We start from the raw sequence: 21,353 nt of genomic DNA on the forward strand, positions 1-21,353 counted from the left end.
CTATTGTCCAGTCATTAAATAAATCGCATATCAAAGTGTAGTGTTATGGCTAAGATTTCTGAATTTTCCATTCCACGACACACGGCCAATCACCACAGAAACGTGTGGGACAATGAGTTCATTCTATCTCTCAACTCGCCCTATGGGGCATAATTTCAATCCGTAGCTTTGTCATCAGCTGGTTGTCATCTGTAGCTATTAGTGTATCATGGCACCTATCTCTATCTTTGTCATCTATATATTTTAATTACAGTTCACTGCACTGGAAGCAGGGGCCTGCATATTATGAACGCGTTGGAATGCTTATTGAGGAAATCAAGTATTTACTTTTGAGCGAAATGAAAGATAGAAATTATGATTTAATCAAACGTATGCAGATTGTTGACACATTCCAATGCCTTGGAATTGATCGACATTTTGATCATGAAATAAAAACAGCTGCTCTAGATTATGTTTTCAGGTAAGTCATTCTGGACAGATGAATACATTTACGCACTCCGATTTTTGGGCTATTTTCAGTTCCCATGTTGACTGATAAGCTGAGTAGATGTTGGAACGAAAAGGGTATCTGAGTGGGATCAAGCGATTCCTGCAAAGATCTTAATGCTACATCTTTAGGATTTCGTGCTCTTCGACTGCATCGATATAACATGTATTCAGGTGGTATCAACTGCAATTAATTTGATGTAAAGCTTCAAGATATTTTCTAATATTGTTAGGCACTATAAGTGAAGGAGCTCACTATATTGGGCTAGGCTAAGTTCAATGGTGAAAGTGAAAAAGTTCCAAACTCAAATAACCTACTTAATGTACTTGTAGATGATTACTAAAGAATCTCCTCAAACGATTATTGATACATATTTGCATTAAGGAAAAAAACAGAGTTGATGTTGTTGATTCGAATCTCATAGCTGACGCGTATAAAAGGTGTTATCCGCTGACGCATTCATTGAAAGCTTTTTATCTTTAATTAAATTTTTTATACTACTCAACATTGAACGAATGTGTTAGAAATAGAAATTTTTAATGTAATAGATCCAATTGTACAAAGTTACACCCATGAGTTGGCAAACTCTTCTTCAATTAAAAGGGTAAAGTGTACAAAGTTACACTCAAGAGTTTAGAAAAAGAGCTTTGATTCTAGGCATTTCTTTAGACTCACCTGAAACTTTGCTGAAGTATATAGGTGGTATACATAGTTATTTGAGACATACCATTCTCATGTTTAACCCTACTAGCATAGATGAAGTATCTGTTCAGGCTACCCATCTAGAGGCTAGAGACAAGAATGTAAACCCAGAGATTGGGGGATCATCAAAACCCACTACAAGCAAGAACAAGGAAAAGAGGAAGCAGAAATGGAAAGAGAGGAAGGCCAATGCTGTACAAAAGGCCAAACCTTCATGCACTCACTACAAGAAGGATGGACATGATGATGAACATTGCTGGTCTTTGCATCCAAAGCTGAAACCCAAGAAGTTCAATGGTGAGAAGAAGAAGGTTTTTGCTACCATACAAAAAGATTTGGGGTCAGACTCAGGTCATGAAACAAAAATTGCAGCCACAGGTATAAAAAATAAAAATTCTGAAGTATCTACTAGTAATTCTGTGCAAACTATTGATAGTGAAGAAAATGAGAGAAGAAGACGTGAGCTTTTTCATATTAGAGTTATTTCCAATCATCAAAAGATTGATACTTTATTTGATAGTGGCTCACAAGTGAACTTAATTTTTGAAGTAATTGTAAAAAAATTGGGACTGCTAACCACACCTTACAACAAGCCATATCCATTAGGTTGGGTATGTGATAAAGCAAAACTACAAGTGACTAGACAATGTAAACTTAGGTTTTCTTTTGGGTCAGCATTTGTGGATGAGGTTGAGTTAGATATTGTTCCCTTGGATATATGTGGAATTGTTTTAGGAAGTCCTTACTTGTATGATAGAAAAGCCATATTCTATAGAGTTGAAAATAAGTATCAACTCGTTAAAGATGGAATCAAATATATTGTAAGAGCTCATAAACTCAAGAATAATAATACTCTCATAAAATCAGGGCAGATGAAAAGAATTGTAAATTCATGCAAGCAATTTTTACTGATGGTTGTAAAGGAAAAGAAACCTGATAAAACCAATGTATTTGAAGGCTGTGATGCTAAACAGCATGTTGATTTAGAAAAAGTTGTTTCAGAGTATGATGTCTTATTTGAAGAACTGAAAGGTCTGCCACCAAAAAGGGAAATTGTACATGATATTAATTTGCAACAAGATGCTCCATTGCCTAACATCAGAATGTACAGGTTATCCGCTTTAGAGAATGCAGAAATCAAGAAGCAAGTATAGGAACTGCTCGAGAAAGGGTTCATAAGACCAAGCACATCGCCATGTGGATCCCCAATAGTGTTGGTGAGAAATAAGGATGGTTCGTGGACGATATGCATTGGTTACCGAACACTGAATAAAATAACGATCAAGAATCGTTATCCCCTTCCTCACATTGATAATCTATTGGATCAGCTGAAAGAGGTTGTTTACGTTTCCAAGTTGGACCTACATAGTGGTTACCATTAGGTTAGAGTAGCAGAGCAAGATGCATGGAAGACTGCTTTCAAAACAAAGCAAGGGTTGTATGAATGGCTAGTTATGCCTTTTGGCTTAACTAATGCTCCTGCCACTTTCATGAGAGTAATGAATGATGTACTCAGGCCTTTTATTGATGATTTTGTAATTGTATATTTGGATGACATTCTTGTATTCAGTAAAACATGGGAAGAACATTTAAAGCATGTAAAGCAGACTCTAGATGTTTTAAAGCAAGAAAATCTCTATGTTAAATTGTCAAAATGTGAATTTGGTAAAACATCTTTGAATTATTTGGGTCATATTGTAGGGGGTGGTGAACTGAAGATAGATCCCGCTAAGGTTGCAACCATTGTAAACTGGCCTAAGCCCAAGTCTGCTAGAGAAGTTAGAAGCTTCTTAGGTGCAGCACAATATTGGAGAAAGTTTATTGCTAAATTTTCCTTAATTGCAGCTCCATACATGCTTTGACAGGATTGAACAAGGTGTTTTAGTGGGGAGGCAAATAGCAAAAAGCCTTCGACACCTTGAAAGAAAAAATTTGTACAACACCAATACTAGCAGTGCTAAATCTTTAACAACCATTTGAGATCGAAACAGATGCTAGTGATTATGCCATGGGAGCAATGTTGATGCAAGATGGTAAACCCATATGCTACCATTCTGAGACTTTTAATTCTGCAGTAGTTAATTATCCTACATATGATAAAGAATTGTATGCATTAGTCCATAGTGTGAAAAAGTGGAAACATTACTTAATGGGAAAAGAAACAGTTATACATACTGATCATCAGCCACTTCAATACTTGCACTCACAAACTAAATTGCAGCAATCAAGACACTATAGGTGGATGGGTTTCCTACAACAGTTTCATTTAGTCATCAGATATAAAAAGGGCATACACAATAAAGTTGCAGATATGTTGTCCAGACCAATTATAAATGCATCTACTATACTTAAGCATAACTCAGTAATGAATGAAGGCTACATTGAACAATATGCTCAAGATATAGACTTTAAAGATGTATATGCAGCTTTAAGTAATGGAAAAAAGGTAGAAGAATTGGATTGCTATGTTAAGGACCGACTCTTGTATCATTTGGGAAAGCTATGCATTCCACAAACAGAGAGAATTAATATAATTAGGCAAGCACATACTTCTCTGGTATCAGGTCATCTCGGTGTAAGTAAAACAATTACACAACTACAAAGATACTGTTATTGGCCAAGAATGCATGAAACAGTTTCTAGATATTTAAGAGGGTGTACCATGTGTGCTAAGAGTAAGCCCAGCAATAAAAAAGTAAGCCCTGGACTTTGTTGGAGGACTGCCAAAATCTAGAAAAGGTCATGACTATTTGTGTGTTATTATGGACAGGTTTAGCAAAATGTGTATTTTAATACCTTGTAATAAGTATATTACAGCTGAACAAACAACGAAATTGTTCTTTCAGCATGTCTGGGTGCATTTTGGGTTACCCACTTCCATAGTATCTAATCGAGACTCCTGATTTGTTGGGAAGTTTTGGTCAAGGCGGTGGGAATTAATGGACACCAAGCTGAAGAAAAGCTCAACCTTCCATCCACAAACAGATGGCCAAACAGAGGTAGTCAACCAGACAGTGATTCAGTTGCTTAGGGGTTAATGCAGCAAGCATCCCAAGCTTTGGGATGAAAACTTATGTTATGTGCAACATGCTTACAACCGTGCTAAAAATTCTTCTACATGGAGACCTCCTTTTGAAACCTGTTTTGGTTTCATACCAAGGTCTCCCTTGGATTTTGTCGTCGAAAAAGACATAATAGTTGTTGGACACAATGATGTGGACAAAGCAACCAAATTCATTGAATAGATCCAAGAAATTCACCAGGAATTGTAGGAACAACTGGAAAAGAGCAAAGCCAAATATAACACAAGGCATGATAAACATCGGGTGGAGCACAGCTTCCACATTGGTGATCAAGTCTAGCTGTATATCAGCAAGGATAGAATGCAAGGTGAAGGAAAGAAGTTGAAACCAATAAGTTATGGGCCTTTTAAGGTACCTGAGAAAATTGGTGAGAATGTTTTCCACCTTGATCTGCCAGCATATATGCACATCTACTGTTTCAAACTTCATTAATTGAAGATCCTGAAGAACAAAGTCAATTTCCTTTCATTGATGATCTATTGCCTAAATACATAAATGAGCTACTGGAAGATACAATTCTGGACAGGAAGGTGAGGACAACGCGCAAAGGAGATGTTGAGTACCTAAGGATTGGACTCAAAGGTTCAAAACCCAACAGTGCAAAATGGATAGAGATTGGACAAGTGAGGCAGTTGTATCCTCACTTGGTTGATGCTTGAAAACCAACTTTTGATGGTCCAAAATCCTTTTTCAATGGGAAGGCATGATCCAAGGGGATCCAAGAGAACTCTCTAAGTCTTCATGAAACTTTAAAGAACCATTCCCAAGGCCCAAAATCCTTTAAAGGATAAAAATATCACAAAAGGGGTGCCCTTAGCATGGCGGAGAAAACCTTCAGAATGAAGAAAAACACTATCGGGAGGCCCAAAACCTATGAAATCAATGAGAAAAATACAGTAATTGAAGGCGGAACAAGTTATGCACAGTAGCCGTCCGATTTGGCCGATCAACGGTCCAGATTGGATCGGTAATTGCAATCGGTGATAACCTTCAGCAGAGATCGACGCTTAACACATATATATGGCGACGACGAATGGTGGAGTTAATATGCACCGTCGATCAAGTGCGTAGATCAACAACCCATATTACATCGTCGGATCACTATCGGAGGATGCAGCAGAGCACTTACGATGGCACAAGGGTTATTGCGATGAGCGATTGCGATGTATCACATTGACGCGTCACATCGGAACTGTGTAGAGGAGTGGCTACAATCGGTGGGGGTCATGTGCAATATGCGATATCGTGTTGGAACATGGAGTGGAGCCGATATCAATACACCATGCGACAACTGGATGCGATAGCATTATAAAGGAAATTTGATACAATTTCAAGTCCATAACAGAGCCCTTTTTAATGTATTTTCGCGATTTTCATGTATTCCCAAAATACTAAGGAATGGTTCCTCCCGATATGCGATAGTGACATGTGGGTGGACCCAATATGGGAATAAATCATATTTAAAGGACTTTGAAGTCTGGTATATTGATTTTTGGCGGAATTTCTCTGTTAAAATGTATTTTCACTGTAAAAACAGAGCGCGGTCATTTCAGGCATTTTAGAGACCTGAGGCACTCTAGCGCTACGGAATGGGTGGCCACCTCCTCTCCATGCATTAAGCAATGATTGTATAATGCTGGTAGAGGGATTCAAAGCGTTCAGAGGCCGGGGAGACTAAGAGCCGAGGATATGAAATGAACAGGCAGCGCGGTTGGCTTTAAAAGCCACTGAGAGAGAGCAAACAGGTAGGCAATGTTGCAAGCAAATGTAAAACAGAGTTAGGACAGAGATTGAGAGCTGTGAGGCAGTTTGTGTACCCAGAGGAAGCTTGAGGGATTCAAGTGAGGCTCTTGTAAATGCATTTGTTGTGTGTGAGGCTCAAACTGAGCTCAATATTATAAAAACTATGTTTGAAGACTTAAGAGAGAGGCCACCACTGAAGGCTGGACCAAGAGATGTAGCCCAGGAGTATAGGGTGAACTCCTCATTAAATCTGTTGTGTTTGTATATGTTTGTCTATTATAGTTTTTAACTACCTCAAAGTCTATGTATTTCGCAATCTGATCGATCCATTGCACAAAATAACATAGGCACATCCATGCACATGAGTCTGTAATACCTTATTACTTGTCATAGATCTTATTTACAGATCAATATGAAAATGAACCATAGTCAACCATGTTTATTTTAGGGTTTAAAATATTTATCTTAAGGTTGTTATACATTGAGTTTATAATATTAATCCCTTTAAGTTTAATATTGTTCCCTTGAGTTTATAATATATAAAGGTTTTAGAATTTATTCCTTAAGTTTATAATTATTATTAAAAATAATAATATTAATTAATAAACCAATAATAATAATAATAATAAACGGCATAAATTATTTTAAAATTATTAATTAACAAAAAATAATTTACTATTTTAATTAGTTAATTATCTATAATAATTAATTAATTGTGTACAAAATGAATAAATTAATTATTAATCATTAATATTAATTTATTATTATTATTATTAATATTTATTAATAATAATAGTAATATTTTTTTATTAATATTAATATTGATTATTAGTAATATTAATTATTAATATTTATATTAATTAATTAATATGTATATTAATTAATATTACAGTTTATTAATATTATTTTGTAGTATTAATTTATTATGTCATAGTCCAATTTAAAGATAAAATCGACTTTTTTAACAATATTTGGTAAAAAATTCAAGAAAACTTGTGATTTTTTTATTGTTTAAAATGAATTGTTGAAAATATAAATGGATTCAACACCTTAAAAAACCCTTTTGTGCACTCAAATTCTACAAATTAAACAACTTAAATTCAAATTTTTAAAAATCCCTACGAGATATCTGTTAAAATTAACCAAAATAACTATCGTGAAAAAGATCATTTTGTCTATAAGTTAGATTACATTATTTATTATTATTATTATTAGTTTATTAATATTATTAATAATGATATTATATTTAATTAACAATAAAACTAATAATATTTATTAAAAATATGAATAATATTAATTAATAACAATAATCATAATAATAGTAATTACTGAATAATAAAAATAATTAATTTAAAATAATTATAATAATAACTAACTAACAATAATTAATATAGATTAATAATTATTATTAGTTATAATAATAAGAATAATAGTTTTATTATAATAGTTATTTATTATTATTATTATGGCGTAGTCTAATTTATTGACTAAATGACCTTTTTCACAACATTTTTTTCTGGTTAAACTTGAGTTGAAATTTTTTAATCCGCATAATTCGAATGCCCCAAGGGTTTTCCAGGGTTTTAAATCTATTTATGCATTTAAAAATGTATTTTAAAGAGCAAAAAATCTTGAAATTGTATTGCCAAATTTTGGTGAATTCTGGTGAAAAATAATTATTTAGCCTATAAGTTAGACTACGCATTTTATTATTATTATTACTACTACCATTAATGCTTATCAACAATTTTTAACTATATTTGATAATGTGATTGTGCATGTGATTGGTATACATCTATACCTCATACCTCTATTGACATATATCAACCATATTGATTAATGTAGTTATCTTAATAAATAATTATTAAATAAAAAATCATTCATATTCATTTACAAAATTTTCTTATCATATAATATTTAAATACTAAATTGTATACCAATATATGTTAAATGAAATTGTTTTTATCATATATTTTTTTATTAAATAAAATACTAAATTGTATACCAATAAATGCTCAATGAAATTATTTTTATCCACTTCGTTTTTAGTATTATATAAGTGTTAAATGAATAATTTTTCCTGTGCAATTACTAAATGTTCCTATAATACGGTTTGTTATCATATAAAATTCTGGAATGTATATGAAATAGTTGTATTCGAGGTGTAAACAGAAAATTTGAGGAAGTTAAAACATTAATTATTAATTTTCTTCGGTAGTTTATTTTTCATCAATTAAGTATGTAAATTTTTCCTTTTCAATTATCAATATATAATTATATAAATTAAATAGTTGATAAATATTGATAGAAATAAAAGCATTTGATAATATATTTTATATTGTCAAAATCAAAAAATTTATAAAAATTATTTGCAGTGTAATTTTATTTTAAATAACAATATTATTAGTATATGGGTTAAATATATGACAATATTTCGAATGATGGAGATTTATTTTGATATTATTATGAAGATCACTGAAATGTATATAGGCTTTGTTAAAATATCATGGGTCAATACCATAGTTTCCTACTACATGCCAAACAAACCATAACCCATATTTTTTTGACATCTTTTAAAAATTAATCAATTTAATTAAAAATACAAAAATGACATAACAATTTTTGACATAAATATCAACCATTTTCACATAAATATCAACCTTTTGATATGTGACTTGTAAAATAAATATCTTAAAATAATGTGTGAAAGTTAAATCCATACCATTCAATGATTCTAGATAAACTCTATAACACTCATGTTTCGTTGGAAATACTCAGAACCATCATAGAGAGACTAAGAAGGTGAACTCCAATTATAGATACTTTGTGCAAATTTCCAATCGATTACCTTGAGGTGGACACCACTTCATCATTACCTTCAGGTGGACACTAGGGCAAACAAGAAGCTTCAGAAGACTATTGCAGCAAGCCAAAGCGCACTCCATGATCCTGCCACCTAGTATGCCAGAGACATTGAGCAGAAGATCACTGATGTGGCTTATCTGAAAGCATCCCTTCATCAGGCTACGAGAGAGGAGAAAGAAATCTTCACTCAGTTTCATGATTGGTCAGGGTTCTTTGCCAAGAAAAATCAATCGGTATATACTCTGTGACAACATGCTCACTAGTTGTTCAATGAAGCCTTGACCACACCCGACCTCAACCAGTGACAAGATATTCTTGCATAGAGTGGATTTCTTGAGAAGCAGATCCAGCAGATTAAGGATGACTTGCACGCAACCAATGCTCTACTTCATGACCTCAAGCGATCAACAAGGATCCATTTCTAGAAACTACGACAACTTTGCACAAAAGAATATACTTAGTGGAATGCTCTACTGAATGCAAGACCGAGCCAATCAACAACTAAAGTTACCGCAAAATTTATTGAGCAAGATAGCACCCTCAGGGATCCCTAGTGGTCAACCCTTGTTGTCTATACACAATTCAAGATTGTAGCCAAGCAATCTGTCCCATAGTTGGGTCCTTCATTTGAAGGAGAACCTGCAACACATGGAGAAACGATTCAAGAATATGTAGGACAAGTCGGAGCCCTGTAGTACCAAGAAGAAACATTAACATAAAGAAAGGATTGAATCGGGGATGAGTCAATTGATTGTGGTCGGGGCCTGTTGGGTCCTTTGTTTTGCGGGACAAAGTTTTTGACACATTTTGACGAGTGTGACCAAAGGGTAGTTGTGGAGGAAACAACTGAGGAAAGAAAGAAAATTTGCCAAGATCCATTAGACACTGAAGATTGGTAAGTGGAAAATATGGGGACATGCAAGTGCAGCTGAGCCGCAACAGTCATCAATGAGAGATGGAGCAGTCACATCTCAGCCACAGAAGAAACCATGAAGGAAAGGGTGTGGCATCTGAGGAAGTGACTGGCAATTCAGGCTAGTGAAGTTTATAAAACCTAAAGGAAAAGGAAACGAGAGGAAAAATCTCATATGTTGAGATGCTACCACCAAGTCTATGAAACTTAGCATGGTTCTGTGTTTATTTGATTCTCATATACTTTATATGCTCGGTCTCCTTTTCCTATTTGAATGGTGATAGAGCGAGAATGTAATGATGCTTTAAGTTAATGGGAAGAGTTGCAGGATTTCATTATGGTTCTAAATGTGTTAGTTGGATGCGCCTCTTCAATTTTTTTCATATGAATGAATGTATGTCTTCTATCTCTTGGATGTTTTGCTCATTATGCTTTGTGATGATATATGTCAAATGTTATGGTTTTTAGAGTAGATGGGAATGATAGTATTTGCATAACTCTCCTTGACGCATGGTCCTAATCTCCATCTTAGTAAGGGCATAGCACACCTCATGTGAGATGACTTACTCCTGTTTGGTAAAGTGAAAATATCGACGTTCCACTAAACTACAACAGATCTTTTGTTGACTCTTGTGCTTAAACCAAAGATCTCTGTCCTATATAATTTTATATGAAAAAAAACAAAAATGCTAACTATTAATTACTCATATAAATCTTTTTATTTATATTAATTTATAATATTTTAAAAATTAAAAATTAACGGACATATATTTAAAATATTAGGAATATTGTAAATTTAAAAACATCAAACACATGTCAATATTAATAATATAATTAACATTATTAATATAATAGTTTAATAGAATATAGGAATTGAGATGCACTAAAGTTCAATTTCACTCCCTTCAAACACACCCAACATTCACCTAACATCATGCAATTAACTTTGACCTAACATTAGCAAAAATATATTGTATATAGTTCAATATTAACTTTACGACTTAACGTCCGCATATATATATATATAAAATATAGTTTCATATTAACTTTATGACTTAACGTTCGCAAATATATATAAAATATAGTTTAATATTAACTTTACTCTCGCCGACCTTTCGCAAATATATATAAAATATAGTTTAATTTTAACTTTACTCTGACTGAATGTTGCAAAAATATATGACATAGTTTAATTAGCTACGTTCAAGCTTTTCTCGTGCGTATAATCCATATTTCCATGAAAGCACCAATATTCCGACGATTTCACACTATAATATTATCAGTGGGAGGGCATAGAAATTATCCCAAATTTTTTGTCTGATACTCCGAACTCTCTCAAATATTCTGTGCGATTTGTCTTTTAGCAACGATGTCATCTGAGGCTTCGTATTTTTTTATGTCAAGCAGGAAATTGTAGTGTTAGGCGAACTCTCTCAAATATTCTGTGCGATTTGTCTTTTAGCAACGATGTCATCTGAGGCTTCGTATTTTTTTATGTCAAGCAGGAAATTGTAGTGTTAGGCGTGTATATATATAAGCGAGCCGCTATGGTCCACTCATTAAGTAAATCGCATAGCAAAGCGTGCTGTTATGGCTGAGATTTCTGAATCTGCTTCCACCAAAATGAGCAATGAATTTTCCATCCCTCGACGCACGGCCAATCGCCACGGAAACGTGTGGGACGATGAGTTCATACAATCCCTCAACTCGCCCTATGGGGTATACTTTCAATCTCTCTCTCTCACATGGCACCTATCTCTAGCTCTGTCATCTGCTTTTTAGTGTGTTTTTTGGTTGTTACCTGTGAGCCTATCATGGCATCTATCTCATTCTCTATGTTTTTTTTTAATTGCACTGAACTGTAATTAGGCACCGGCATATTATGAACGCGTTGGAATGCTTGTTGAGGAGATCAAGCAATTACTTTTGAGCGAAATGGAAGATAGCAATTATGATCTAATCAAACGTCTTCACATAGTTGACACATTGGAATGCCTTGGAATTGATCGACATTTTCAACATGAAATAAAAACAGGTGCCCTGGATTACGTTTACAGGTAAGTGAATCTGGACAGATAAATAAATTTAATTTAGCGTTTACATATATGTGCACTCCGATTTTGGGGCTATTTTCGATTCCCATGCTGACTGATAAGCTGAGTAGATGTTGGAACGAAAAGGGCATCGGAGTGGGATCGAGCGATTCCTGCAAAGATCTTAACGCGACAGCTTTAGGATTTCGTGCTCTCCGACTGCATCGATATAACGTGTCTTCAGGTGGTATCAACTGCAATTAATTTGATGTAAAGCTTCAAGATATTTTCTAATATTGTTAGGCAGTATAAGCGAAAGAGCTCACTATATTGGGCTACCCTAAGTTCAATGGTGAAAGTGAAACGTTTATTAATAAGTATTGAACTTTGGACAAGTTCCAAACTCAAATAACCTACTTAATGTGCTTGTAGATAATTCTTAAAGAATCTCCTCGATAACAAACAGCAGGTATACATATTTGCATTAAGGAAAAAAAAAGAGGATGGCCTAGTTGTAGTTGATCTTGTAGGGATTTTGTTAATTCCGTCCGGGATTCGAATATTAAATGGGCTCATAAAAGGTGTTATCCGCTGACGCATTCATCAAAAGTTTTTTTAATCTTTAATTTATTTTTTATATTACTAAACATTGAACGAATGTCTTGGAAATTTTTAATGTAATAGATGTAGTTGTTTTAAAAAAAATAAGAGAATAGATGTAGGTGTTTAACTACAATTTTACTATCGAAACACATGCTTATTTTTTTTTTTTTTTTAATTCAATTATGTACTTATATTCCAAAGTTTCCAAACAGGTGTGTTGGAGAATTTCAAGGGCGAAAACGCGAAGTTCTTCTGCAATTTTACCGGAGATAAACGAGTGAGAAGCATGTTGTCGTTACTTCGAGCTTCAGACATTTCATTTCCCGGAGAAAAAGTGATGCAAGAGGCAAACGCTTTCACAAGAGAATATCTAAATCAAGTTTTAGCTGGACGCGGGGATGTGACCGACGTAGATCAAAGTCTTTTGGAAGAGGTAGACAGCAAACACATTTTGAAGATCTTAATTAAAATTAAATGAAGGATGGTGTCCATGGTTTATAAAGGATTTAACTTCATCATTGTTGTTTAGGTAAAGTACGCGTTGGAGTTTCCCTGGTATTGCAGTGCGCCCAGATGGGAGGCAAGGAGCTTTATTGAAATATATGGACAAAACAGCTCGTGGCTCAAGTACTGGCCCTCTTAATTATATATATTAGACTTATCTTCAAATTACGAAAATTGTAATGCCATACTAAATCCTCTTTCCAAATTTTTATTTAGGTCGAATTTCAACCAAAAAGTTCTGGAGTTAGCCAAATTGGACTTCAATATCCTGCAATGCATACATCAGAAAGAGTTACAGTTTATTACAAGGTAGTGATTGCTACTTGCCATTTTCATAGTTTATAGCGTCGAGAGCGTTTTTTAACAGTTTAATACAGGTTGAATTTTAAGAAATAAAAGTATTTATAAGCTTATTCACCCATAATAGGATATTTATTATCACAATTTACTTTGTATTAAATTAAATTATATATTTTAGACTTCTTGATAAGTTTAATTCCCAAAATAACTTCCATTCTCTTTGAACCTGTGACCGGTCAAAAACTAAACCAGAGGTATTTTCTTTTCATATTATTAATAATATTAAAATGTAAATCTCATTCATAATAACTATCTGCAAATTAATTCATCAGTGTAAACATTTTCCTAATATTACAGAAAAAATTAGTCTCCATACCTAAATGTGGTTGTAATTAAATAAAACTCGTTAATATTACGCAGAATAAATATATACTCATTGTGAATTTTGGCAGATCATGATAAGAGATGACCCTCTGCAATACCTTTTTGTACTACGTAGGTGGTGGCGAGAGTCAGAAATTGCCCAGCTGAATTTCTATAGGATACGTCACGTGGAATTTGTTTTCTGGGCGGCTACATGCATTTCCGAGCCCGAATTCTCTCAAAGCAGAATTGCCATGGCACAAGTTTGTGTGTTGGCAACTGTTCTAGATGACTTCTATGACACTCACGGTCTCTTGGACGAACTGAAAACCACCACAGAGGCCGTCAGACGGTGAGTTCAAATTATACAGACTTTGTGCAAATTGCCAATTGAGTTATTTGTAGTTTCCCAGAATATTCGAATCATATATTTTCTGCGCCTGGTATATATCTTGAATATTTTCAATTTCGTTACTGTTTGTGCCATTTTCAGATGGGATCTTTCACTGATAGATGACCTTCCAGACCCCATAAAAATTATATTCCGGTTTTTCTTCAAAACAACGAATGAAGTGGCTGATCAAATCGTCAAAGTGCAAAAGCGGGATATGGCAGCCACATTAAAGTGCAATAGCGTATGTGTTTAGGAAGATATGCGATTCTGTAGTGGGATTAGTTTAATGGGATGTTATTAGTATTTTCATTTTACTTCCACCGACCTACTAAGAAGCCAATTGACGGTGGAAAAGACCTTTTGAGATTTTTTAATTGAAAGGGGGAAGAAGATTAACACATTAACGATTAACCATTAATGTACTTTCCCTGGTTGTATTTTCAGTGGCAGCGATATCTTGAGTCTTATTTGCAGGAAGCGGAATGGATAGCGACTGCTCATATGCCCACGTTTAATGAGTACATAAAGAATGCTCGCGCTAGCTCAGGGATGTGTATTCTAAATTTGTTTCCCCTTCTGTTGATGGGTCAACTTCTCCCAAACAACGTTCTGCAGCAAATATATTCTCCGTCTAAGATGCAGGGGCTCTCAGAATTTACGGCCAGACTCATCGACGACTTGAAAGATTTCGAGGTATTTGGCATCTAAATCGAGATTTATTTGCATGCATACAGTTCTATGCAAAATACTGATTCGTCTTCACTATTTGCAATGAAGGACGAGAAGGAACACGGGGAGATGGCTTCGAGTATAGCTTGTTATATTAAAGACAATCCTGATTCTACCGTGGAAAATGCGATGAATCACATCAAGGGCATCCTTCATCTCTCCCTTGAGGAATTGAATCGGGAGTATCTTAAGGAGGACAGTGTACCATTATGTTGCAAGAAGTTCAATTTCAATATAACACGAGGACTTCAATTTCTGTACAGATACGGAGACGGCTTCTCCGTATCTAACAAGGAAGTGAAGGACCAAATATTCAAAATTCTCGTCGATCAAGTGCCTATCAAGGAATAATGGCGACCGGGTTGCTGTTACTAGGTCTGTGTATTAAATATGTTACTGTTACTACGTGTGTATTAAGTATGTTTTGAATAAGTGGGGCGAGTAAGAATAAGAGTTTTAGTGCAAATGTTTATGGACGTAGTTTAGCCAAGTTCTGCCAAAGTGCCCGTGGAAATTGTTCCCCGACAAATTCCAAGTATCGTGTACCGTAATTACAATCATCACGCAATCACCGCTGCACCATTTTCCATTTTTCTACTGTATTCTTATATGTTTTATCATACTGAAAAATGTATTATATTTTCCTTATAGTTGGTTGAATTTGTAAAATGTTCCGCTGGTTGGATTTGTACCATGTTACTTATTACGTGTCTACAATTTCTAGGTTATTTTTCTTTTTCTTTGTTCCTTTTTATTTTTTAACAATGGTATCAATTTTATAATTTATATTTGTTTTTAGTGTAGTTTAATTAATTATAACTAAAATTAATTTTTTTTTTTTCAAAATAGTTTCACATATGGTCAGAAATATCACTAAAGATTCTAGTGGAAGTTCACTTTCAATACAGCAAGAGGACTTCAATTTCTCTTTAGATACAATTTCTAGATTTACTCTCTTTTTTTCTGTTTTCTTTTTTAAATAATGGTATCAATTTTTTTTAGTGTAGTTTAATTATTAACTAAAATGTTTTTTTTGTTTTTTATTTTTTTCGGATTCTCAGAAATATGGCTTAGATTATGGAAAAATGCCATTTTATAAAATTTGTATAAAGATTTTCAGAAATATCCGTATAAATTTTAGTAGATTATAAGAAAATTCCATTTATATAGAAATTTCAAAAATATCTCTACAAATTTTACCAAATTATAAGAAAATGCCATTTATTTTTATATGTATTTAAGGTTAGAATTTTATAGTAATTATTATGATGCTTAAAATTGATCAAATTTATTCTTTTAAAATTAGAATTAGAGTTTTAATAGTGATTTTTGCGATGATAAAATTGATAGGATTTATTAGATTCCTTTGATGAAAATTATATATTTTTTTGTTAATGGTTTATTGAAATATTTAATTTAATAAACTTTAAAAAATATTAAAATGATTATTTTGTTTTTAATTTGAAAAAGTTAAATATTTATTATTTTATAATATAGTATAATTTTCAAAATAATAATATCTTAAATATTATGAGATTAATATATACTAAAAATATATTTAAAATAAGCTAAATGCAATTTTTTTATTCAATTTTTTTTAAATATTATATAAGTGTTAGATGAAAATGTCTTCACCTACATTTTTCTTCTAATATGGTTTGCTATTATATAAAATACCAAAATGTATATAAATTAATTGAGTTATAATAATTATTATATAAAATATTAAAATACGCAAAGCAATTTAATTATAAGACTTTAATATGTTAGTTATTAAATAAAATCTTAAAAATGTATATAAAGTATTTTAGTTATAGGTTTAAATTCGTACCATACAATAAACACTTAAGAAAAGAACGATAAGTATCAAAATGCACAAAATATGATTAGTTATTAGGTAAAATATTAAAAATGCATATAAAGTAATATGGTTGTACGTGTAAGATTTTTACAATACAAACGAGAACACTAAGTATGGTTTTGGTTTATTATTTTATTATTATAATTATATAATTTAAATGGTTTATTAAAATATTTGTTTTATATATATAAATAATTGGTGAAATTGTAAGATTAAAGATATTTATTTTAATATTTTCAATTATTTTGTTGGTGAATGGGGAATTAAATTTGTTAACAACACTCAGGTTATTGTTTTTTGACAAATATATATATATATATATATATATATATATATATATATATATATATATATATATATAGATAGATAGATATATATAAATAAAATTTGTAATAACATTTTTAATCAAGGAGATTGGCCTCTTTTTTATTATAAAGTTTGTTAAAACTCATGTTTAAAAGACATTTTTTAAATTAGTAGATATAACTAAAATGGAACCAAGGGCATAACTATTTTGAGATAAACATCAACCTTAGCATATGCTTACTATTAAGTGTATTCTAGAATATTTCATAGAGATTAAGTCCCTACCACTCACCTCATAATTATTGATAATTAATTAAAATTTAGAATCCCTATTCGAAAATAGACAAACCTATCAACATATTATTGTTATAATTATCCTTTCTATTTTGAAAAATTTAATGCTATGGTACATATCTAATGATTTGTAGAGTCCCTTTAACTTCTCTTGGTTATAGCAGTAATTGTATGAGCAATGTTCCAATGACTTAAAGTAATTGAGATTTTTAGAAGAGTTTGTAAAAACCCTTGTAATTATCTACAAAAATGTTTAACAACCAAATAAGAATACAAAATTTAAGTATATGTCATTATGTGTCTAGAAAATCACTAATAATATTCTTATAAATATAAAAAATTTAACTTTAATAGAATTCATGGTTGGGGAAATAAAATATCAACTTAGATTCATCTTATCTTGGAATCCATAATAATTTTAGAGGGATCAAATATTTAGAGAAGTAAATATTTACTCACCCTTTTTTTCTCTAAATGGGTTGCACCATAAAGGGTTTGGTATTTCTTGACACATGATATATATAGAGTTAAGATAAATCTATATTAGTTCAGATATATATACACATGATAAATATAGAGTAAAGACAAATCTATGCTGGTTTGGAAATATATATATAGAGAAAGAGAACTTGTCCACGCCACTTTAACTATGAAAGAATATATATATATATATATATATATATATATATATATATATATATATATATATATATATATATGAGTATTTTCTAACCAAATCTATAGGTATATATATATCAAGTGGACAATGATTTATTCAATTTGTCATCCAAATTAAGATTATTTTTTAAGGAATTTTCTTACTTTCAATTACTATATCTCTATATATAAACTTGATATAAATTTAATTTTCTTAATGATAACACTAAAATATTTTATTTATGGTTGATATTGTTGGTATTTCAAGGTCTATGCAAAAGCTTAAGCACAAGAATACTCACAAAAAATTGAATAGTACATAATATTTTACATAGTAAAACTCTAACATTTTATATAAATTTATTTTGCTTAATGATAAAACTAAAATATTTTATTTATGGTTAATATTGTTGATATTTGAAAGTCTATGCAAACATTTAACCAGAAGAAAAATGACACAAAATTCAATAGTATATAATATTTTGCATAGTAAAACTCTAACTTTTTGTTAGGGAAATATCTCGAAGTTTTTGTTGTTTTATCATTATATTATTATTATAAGAAAATTACAATCAATCTTATATTCCTCTTCAATCGTTACAAAAATTCATAAATGAAGTAGGAATTGTTGCAATAGTTTTGGTATTAGTTTTGGAAACCAAAGTTGTTAAGGTAAATGTAATAAAAAGTTAGGTGAATCTCATCTTTGTTTTTCTTTAAATTAATTTTTTTGTCACGTTAGTTTTGGTAACTACCATTGGGTTTGTTATGGTAAATTTAATAAAAAAAAATTAGGTGAATCTCATCTTTATTTATCTTTAAATAAATTATTTTTGTGACATTTAAGAATGGACACTTTGGAAAAAAATCGACCATTCCAAATTTGAAGGTACCAACTATGTAGGCTAGGATTGGAACCAAGGTGTCACGCCCCTACACCTGCGGTAGTCTTCCAACCGCTTATAGTGAGGTGCGGCACCACCGAATGCATTCTTTTCACCAATACTAACATTCGTGGACTACGCCTACTTTCACATTAACATACTTAGCTTGTGTTTCGCAACTAAGTAAAAGCAATTATCCTTTATACTTAATGAAGCCCATACTCATTCATTATCATCATGCAATTAAACCGAGAACAACAATTGCAACAAGTATAAAGGGGAGGGGCAACTCCCCGTAATGTGAGTCTGCCCGACAATATATTATATCAGTTTTTCAATAATACAATCATCAAGTATACTTGGAAAAACTCCAAGTCTATATTAGAATATTTTACAACCAAGGCATAGAACAACCTTTTACAATCGTGTGCACCCTTGCACAAAGAGAAGTGCTCACCCGAGCCACCTATATCTCTCCACCAAGTCCTGCACAAACATACATCGAACTCCCGGGTATACCGTACCCTCGCTTCAACCGGCACAAGACAACTCTCGAAACTGCACTTAGATAATGCGCATGAGTTATGCGCAGCACTATCTAAATCTGCGCAGGTTTTTACCCCTTACTTGTGCGTAGAGAAGACACCAAGTTCATTGGTGCAAATGAGCTCAAGGCTCTCCTTGTTTATACACAACTCTGCGTGAGTTTGGAGGGGTGTCCAGCCCCATGGCCGACCCCATAGTTCATTACCACACGCCCACATATAACTCTATTACAAGTCGGCTTGTATGTAATTGTTTCATCGCATATAAAGGTGCGCTCCAACACTTAGCCGCACAAGCACTTCGCACATTGTCGCATGTATCGTCGCACTTATGTCGCATTGTTTCCGCACTCCGTCGCAAGTCCGTCGCATCGTGCACCCGTGCGCCCACCCACGCGCCCGTGTGCCTACCCGCGCGCCCTCGTGCACGACCTCGCCCGGTGCCCGCAACTCGAAGGTCTTACATCCTCCTCCACCTGAAATCGTTGTCGTCCTCGACAACATATCATCCCGGTAGCCATCCACCAAGATCATCACTCAACTGTGATGTGAACTCCTCTTCGCAAGGCAAACATCCTTGCAACATATGTAGAGACTCTTCTCCACTATGTCCCGGCTCAATGACCACTGCCACCAAGCTCACCATACCAAGGTATGCACCTCCACGATATGCTCTCCATAAGATGTCATCTCGATCCATATATCACCATGTGAACCTTGTCATGATACTCCAGCATAATGCCAACACATCTCTGTACACTTCCGGACCTCATGTCTGAACTAGTTGGGTAGCTAATCCAACCATCACGCTCATTCCATGGGAGTGAACATCCTCATGCCATCATCAACTGTTCCTCAAACATCTGCCACATCCTTGACTCATCAAGAATCTATCTCCATAATCCATGCTCAGGTCCATGGAAACTCCATCCATCTCATCTGCAACATGTCATGATGCTTGATGCCAAGCAATCCCTGCACCATCAGTCATACCTGCTCAAACATGCTTAAGGGCTCACTGCCATGAGCAGCTAACAATGAGCCCCATCTTCTTCATCCATCTAAGAAGATGTAGAGGGAGTAGAGCTTGAAGGCTCTCCCTCACTAATCAATTCGATCCGCCTATCAGGATCCTCAATCTCCATCCTTTGTAGATAAGCGACCTGGTCTTCCTTCTGGACATCCGGCCTCACATATACCCCCTCATCATCATCATCATCCTCCACCAGCTCTAGCCTTCTTGTCAAATCCAAGATGCTATCTGAAAGTTTCTTGATGACCAATGACTGCCCCACAAGCTTTGCCTCAACACTAGACTACCGCTTGTTCATCTTCTCCTTATCCTTCATTTGCATTACTCCCAATTTACAATTAGGCCTAGTCACACCAATGGTTGGCACACCAATGGGTACATCTTCCCTTCCATCATAAATGTAGAGCTTCTTCAAATGTGGAACGATCATAGCATCAAATTGTTTCATGAACTCCATCCCCAATACAGCTTCATAGTCATCAATCCGTACTATAGTGAAGTCCACCTTCTCGGTCCATTCACCAAGTGTAGTTTCCACCCTCTCAGTTATACCAAGAATCTCAATAGGAGGAGAATTCACTGTCTTCATTTGTGCCTTTGCCGGTACAAACTTCAGCCCAATTCTTCTCGCAGTATCTTCGCCCATGAAGTTGTGAGAAGCCCCACTATCCACCATAGTGAGCACATCAGCACCTCCAACCTTCATTCGAACATACTCCAACTTGTTCCTTTCAGGATCCCTTCTAGAGGCCACTTCCGTAGTAGCAGAAGCACCAAGTATCTGCATCATCCCCACAGAAGCATCTTCATTCTTTCCATCAGACTCAGCCTTCCTCTTCAAGGCTAAGAGATACCTCACTTCAAGAGCTAGGCAATCCCACTTCCTCTGATTCAATTTCTGTCTTATCTCAAGCTCCTTGAGTTCTGCTTCAATCAAGTCTGCTTCCTCTGCAAGTTGAAGGGCTTCTTCTCTATTCTCATCAGAAATCCCTTCCTTGACCAAGGCACGAAGAGCATCCCTTGTTTCAAACAACCTTTTGCCACATTCTGCAAA

The 21,353-nt window shown here is 33.7% G+C and overlaps 1 protein-coding gene across 1 annotated transcript; it reads left to right on the forward strand.

Annotated features, from left to right (window-relative positions):
• Positions 1-11,289: 11,289 nt before the first annotated feature.
• LOC149192831 (delta-selinene-like synthase, chloroplastic) lies at positions 11,290-15,358 on the forward strand. Its single transcript, XM_089406454.1, has 10 exons — positions 11,290-11,512; positions 11,663-11,850; positions 11,958-12,070; positions 12,642-12,862; positions 12,959-13,056; positions 13,150-13,242; positions 13,733-13,948; positions 14,090-14,231; positions 14,435-14,683; positions 14,768-15,358. The coding sequence occupies exons 1-10, from the start codon at positions 11,384-11,386 to the stop codon at positions 15,068-15,070; spliced, it is 1,752 nt and encodes a 583-aa protein (XP_089262580.1). The 5' UTR covers positions 11,290-11,383; the 3' UTR covers positions 15,071-15,358.
• Positions 15,359-21,353: the final 5,995 nt, after the last annotated feature.

Source organism: Pinus tabuliformis, chromosome 2_2, assembly GCF_031772625.1.
Source record: "Pinus tabuliformis cultivar Carrire ecotype Pingquan chromosome 2_2, CPIR1, whole genome shotgun sequence".
Taxonomy (NCBI): Eukaryota; Viridiplantae; Streptophyta; class Pinopsida; order Pinales; family Pinaceae; genus Pinus; species Pinus tabuliformis.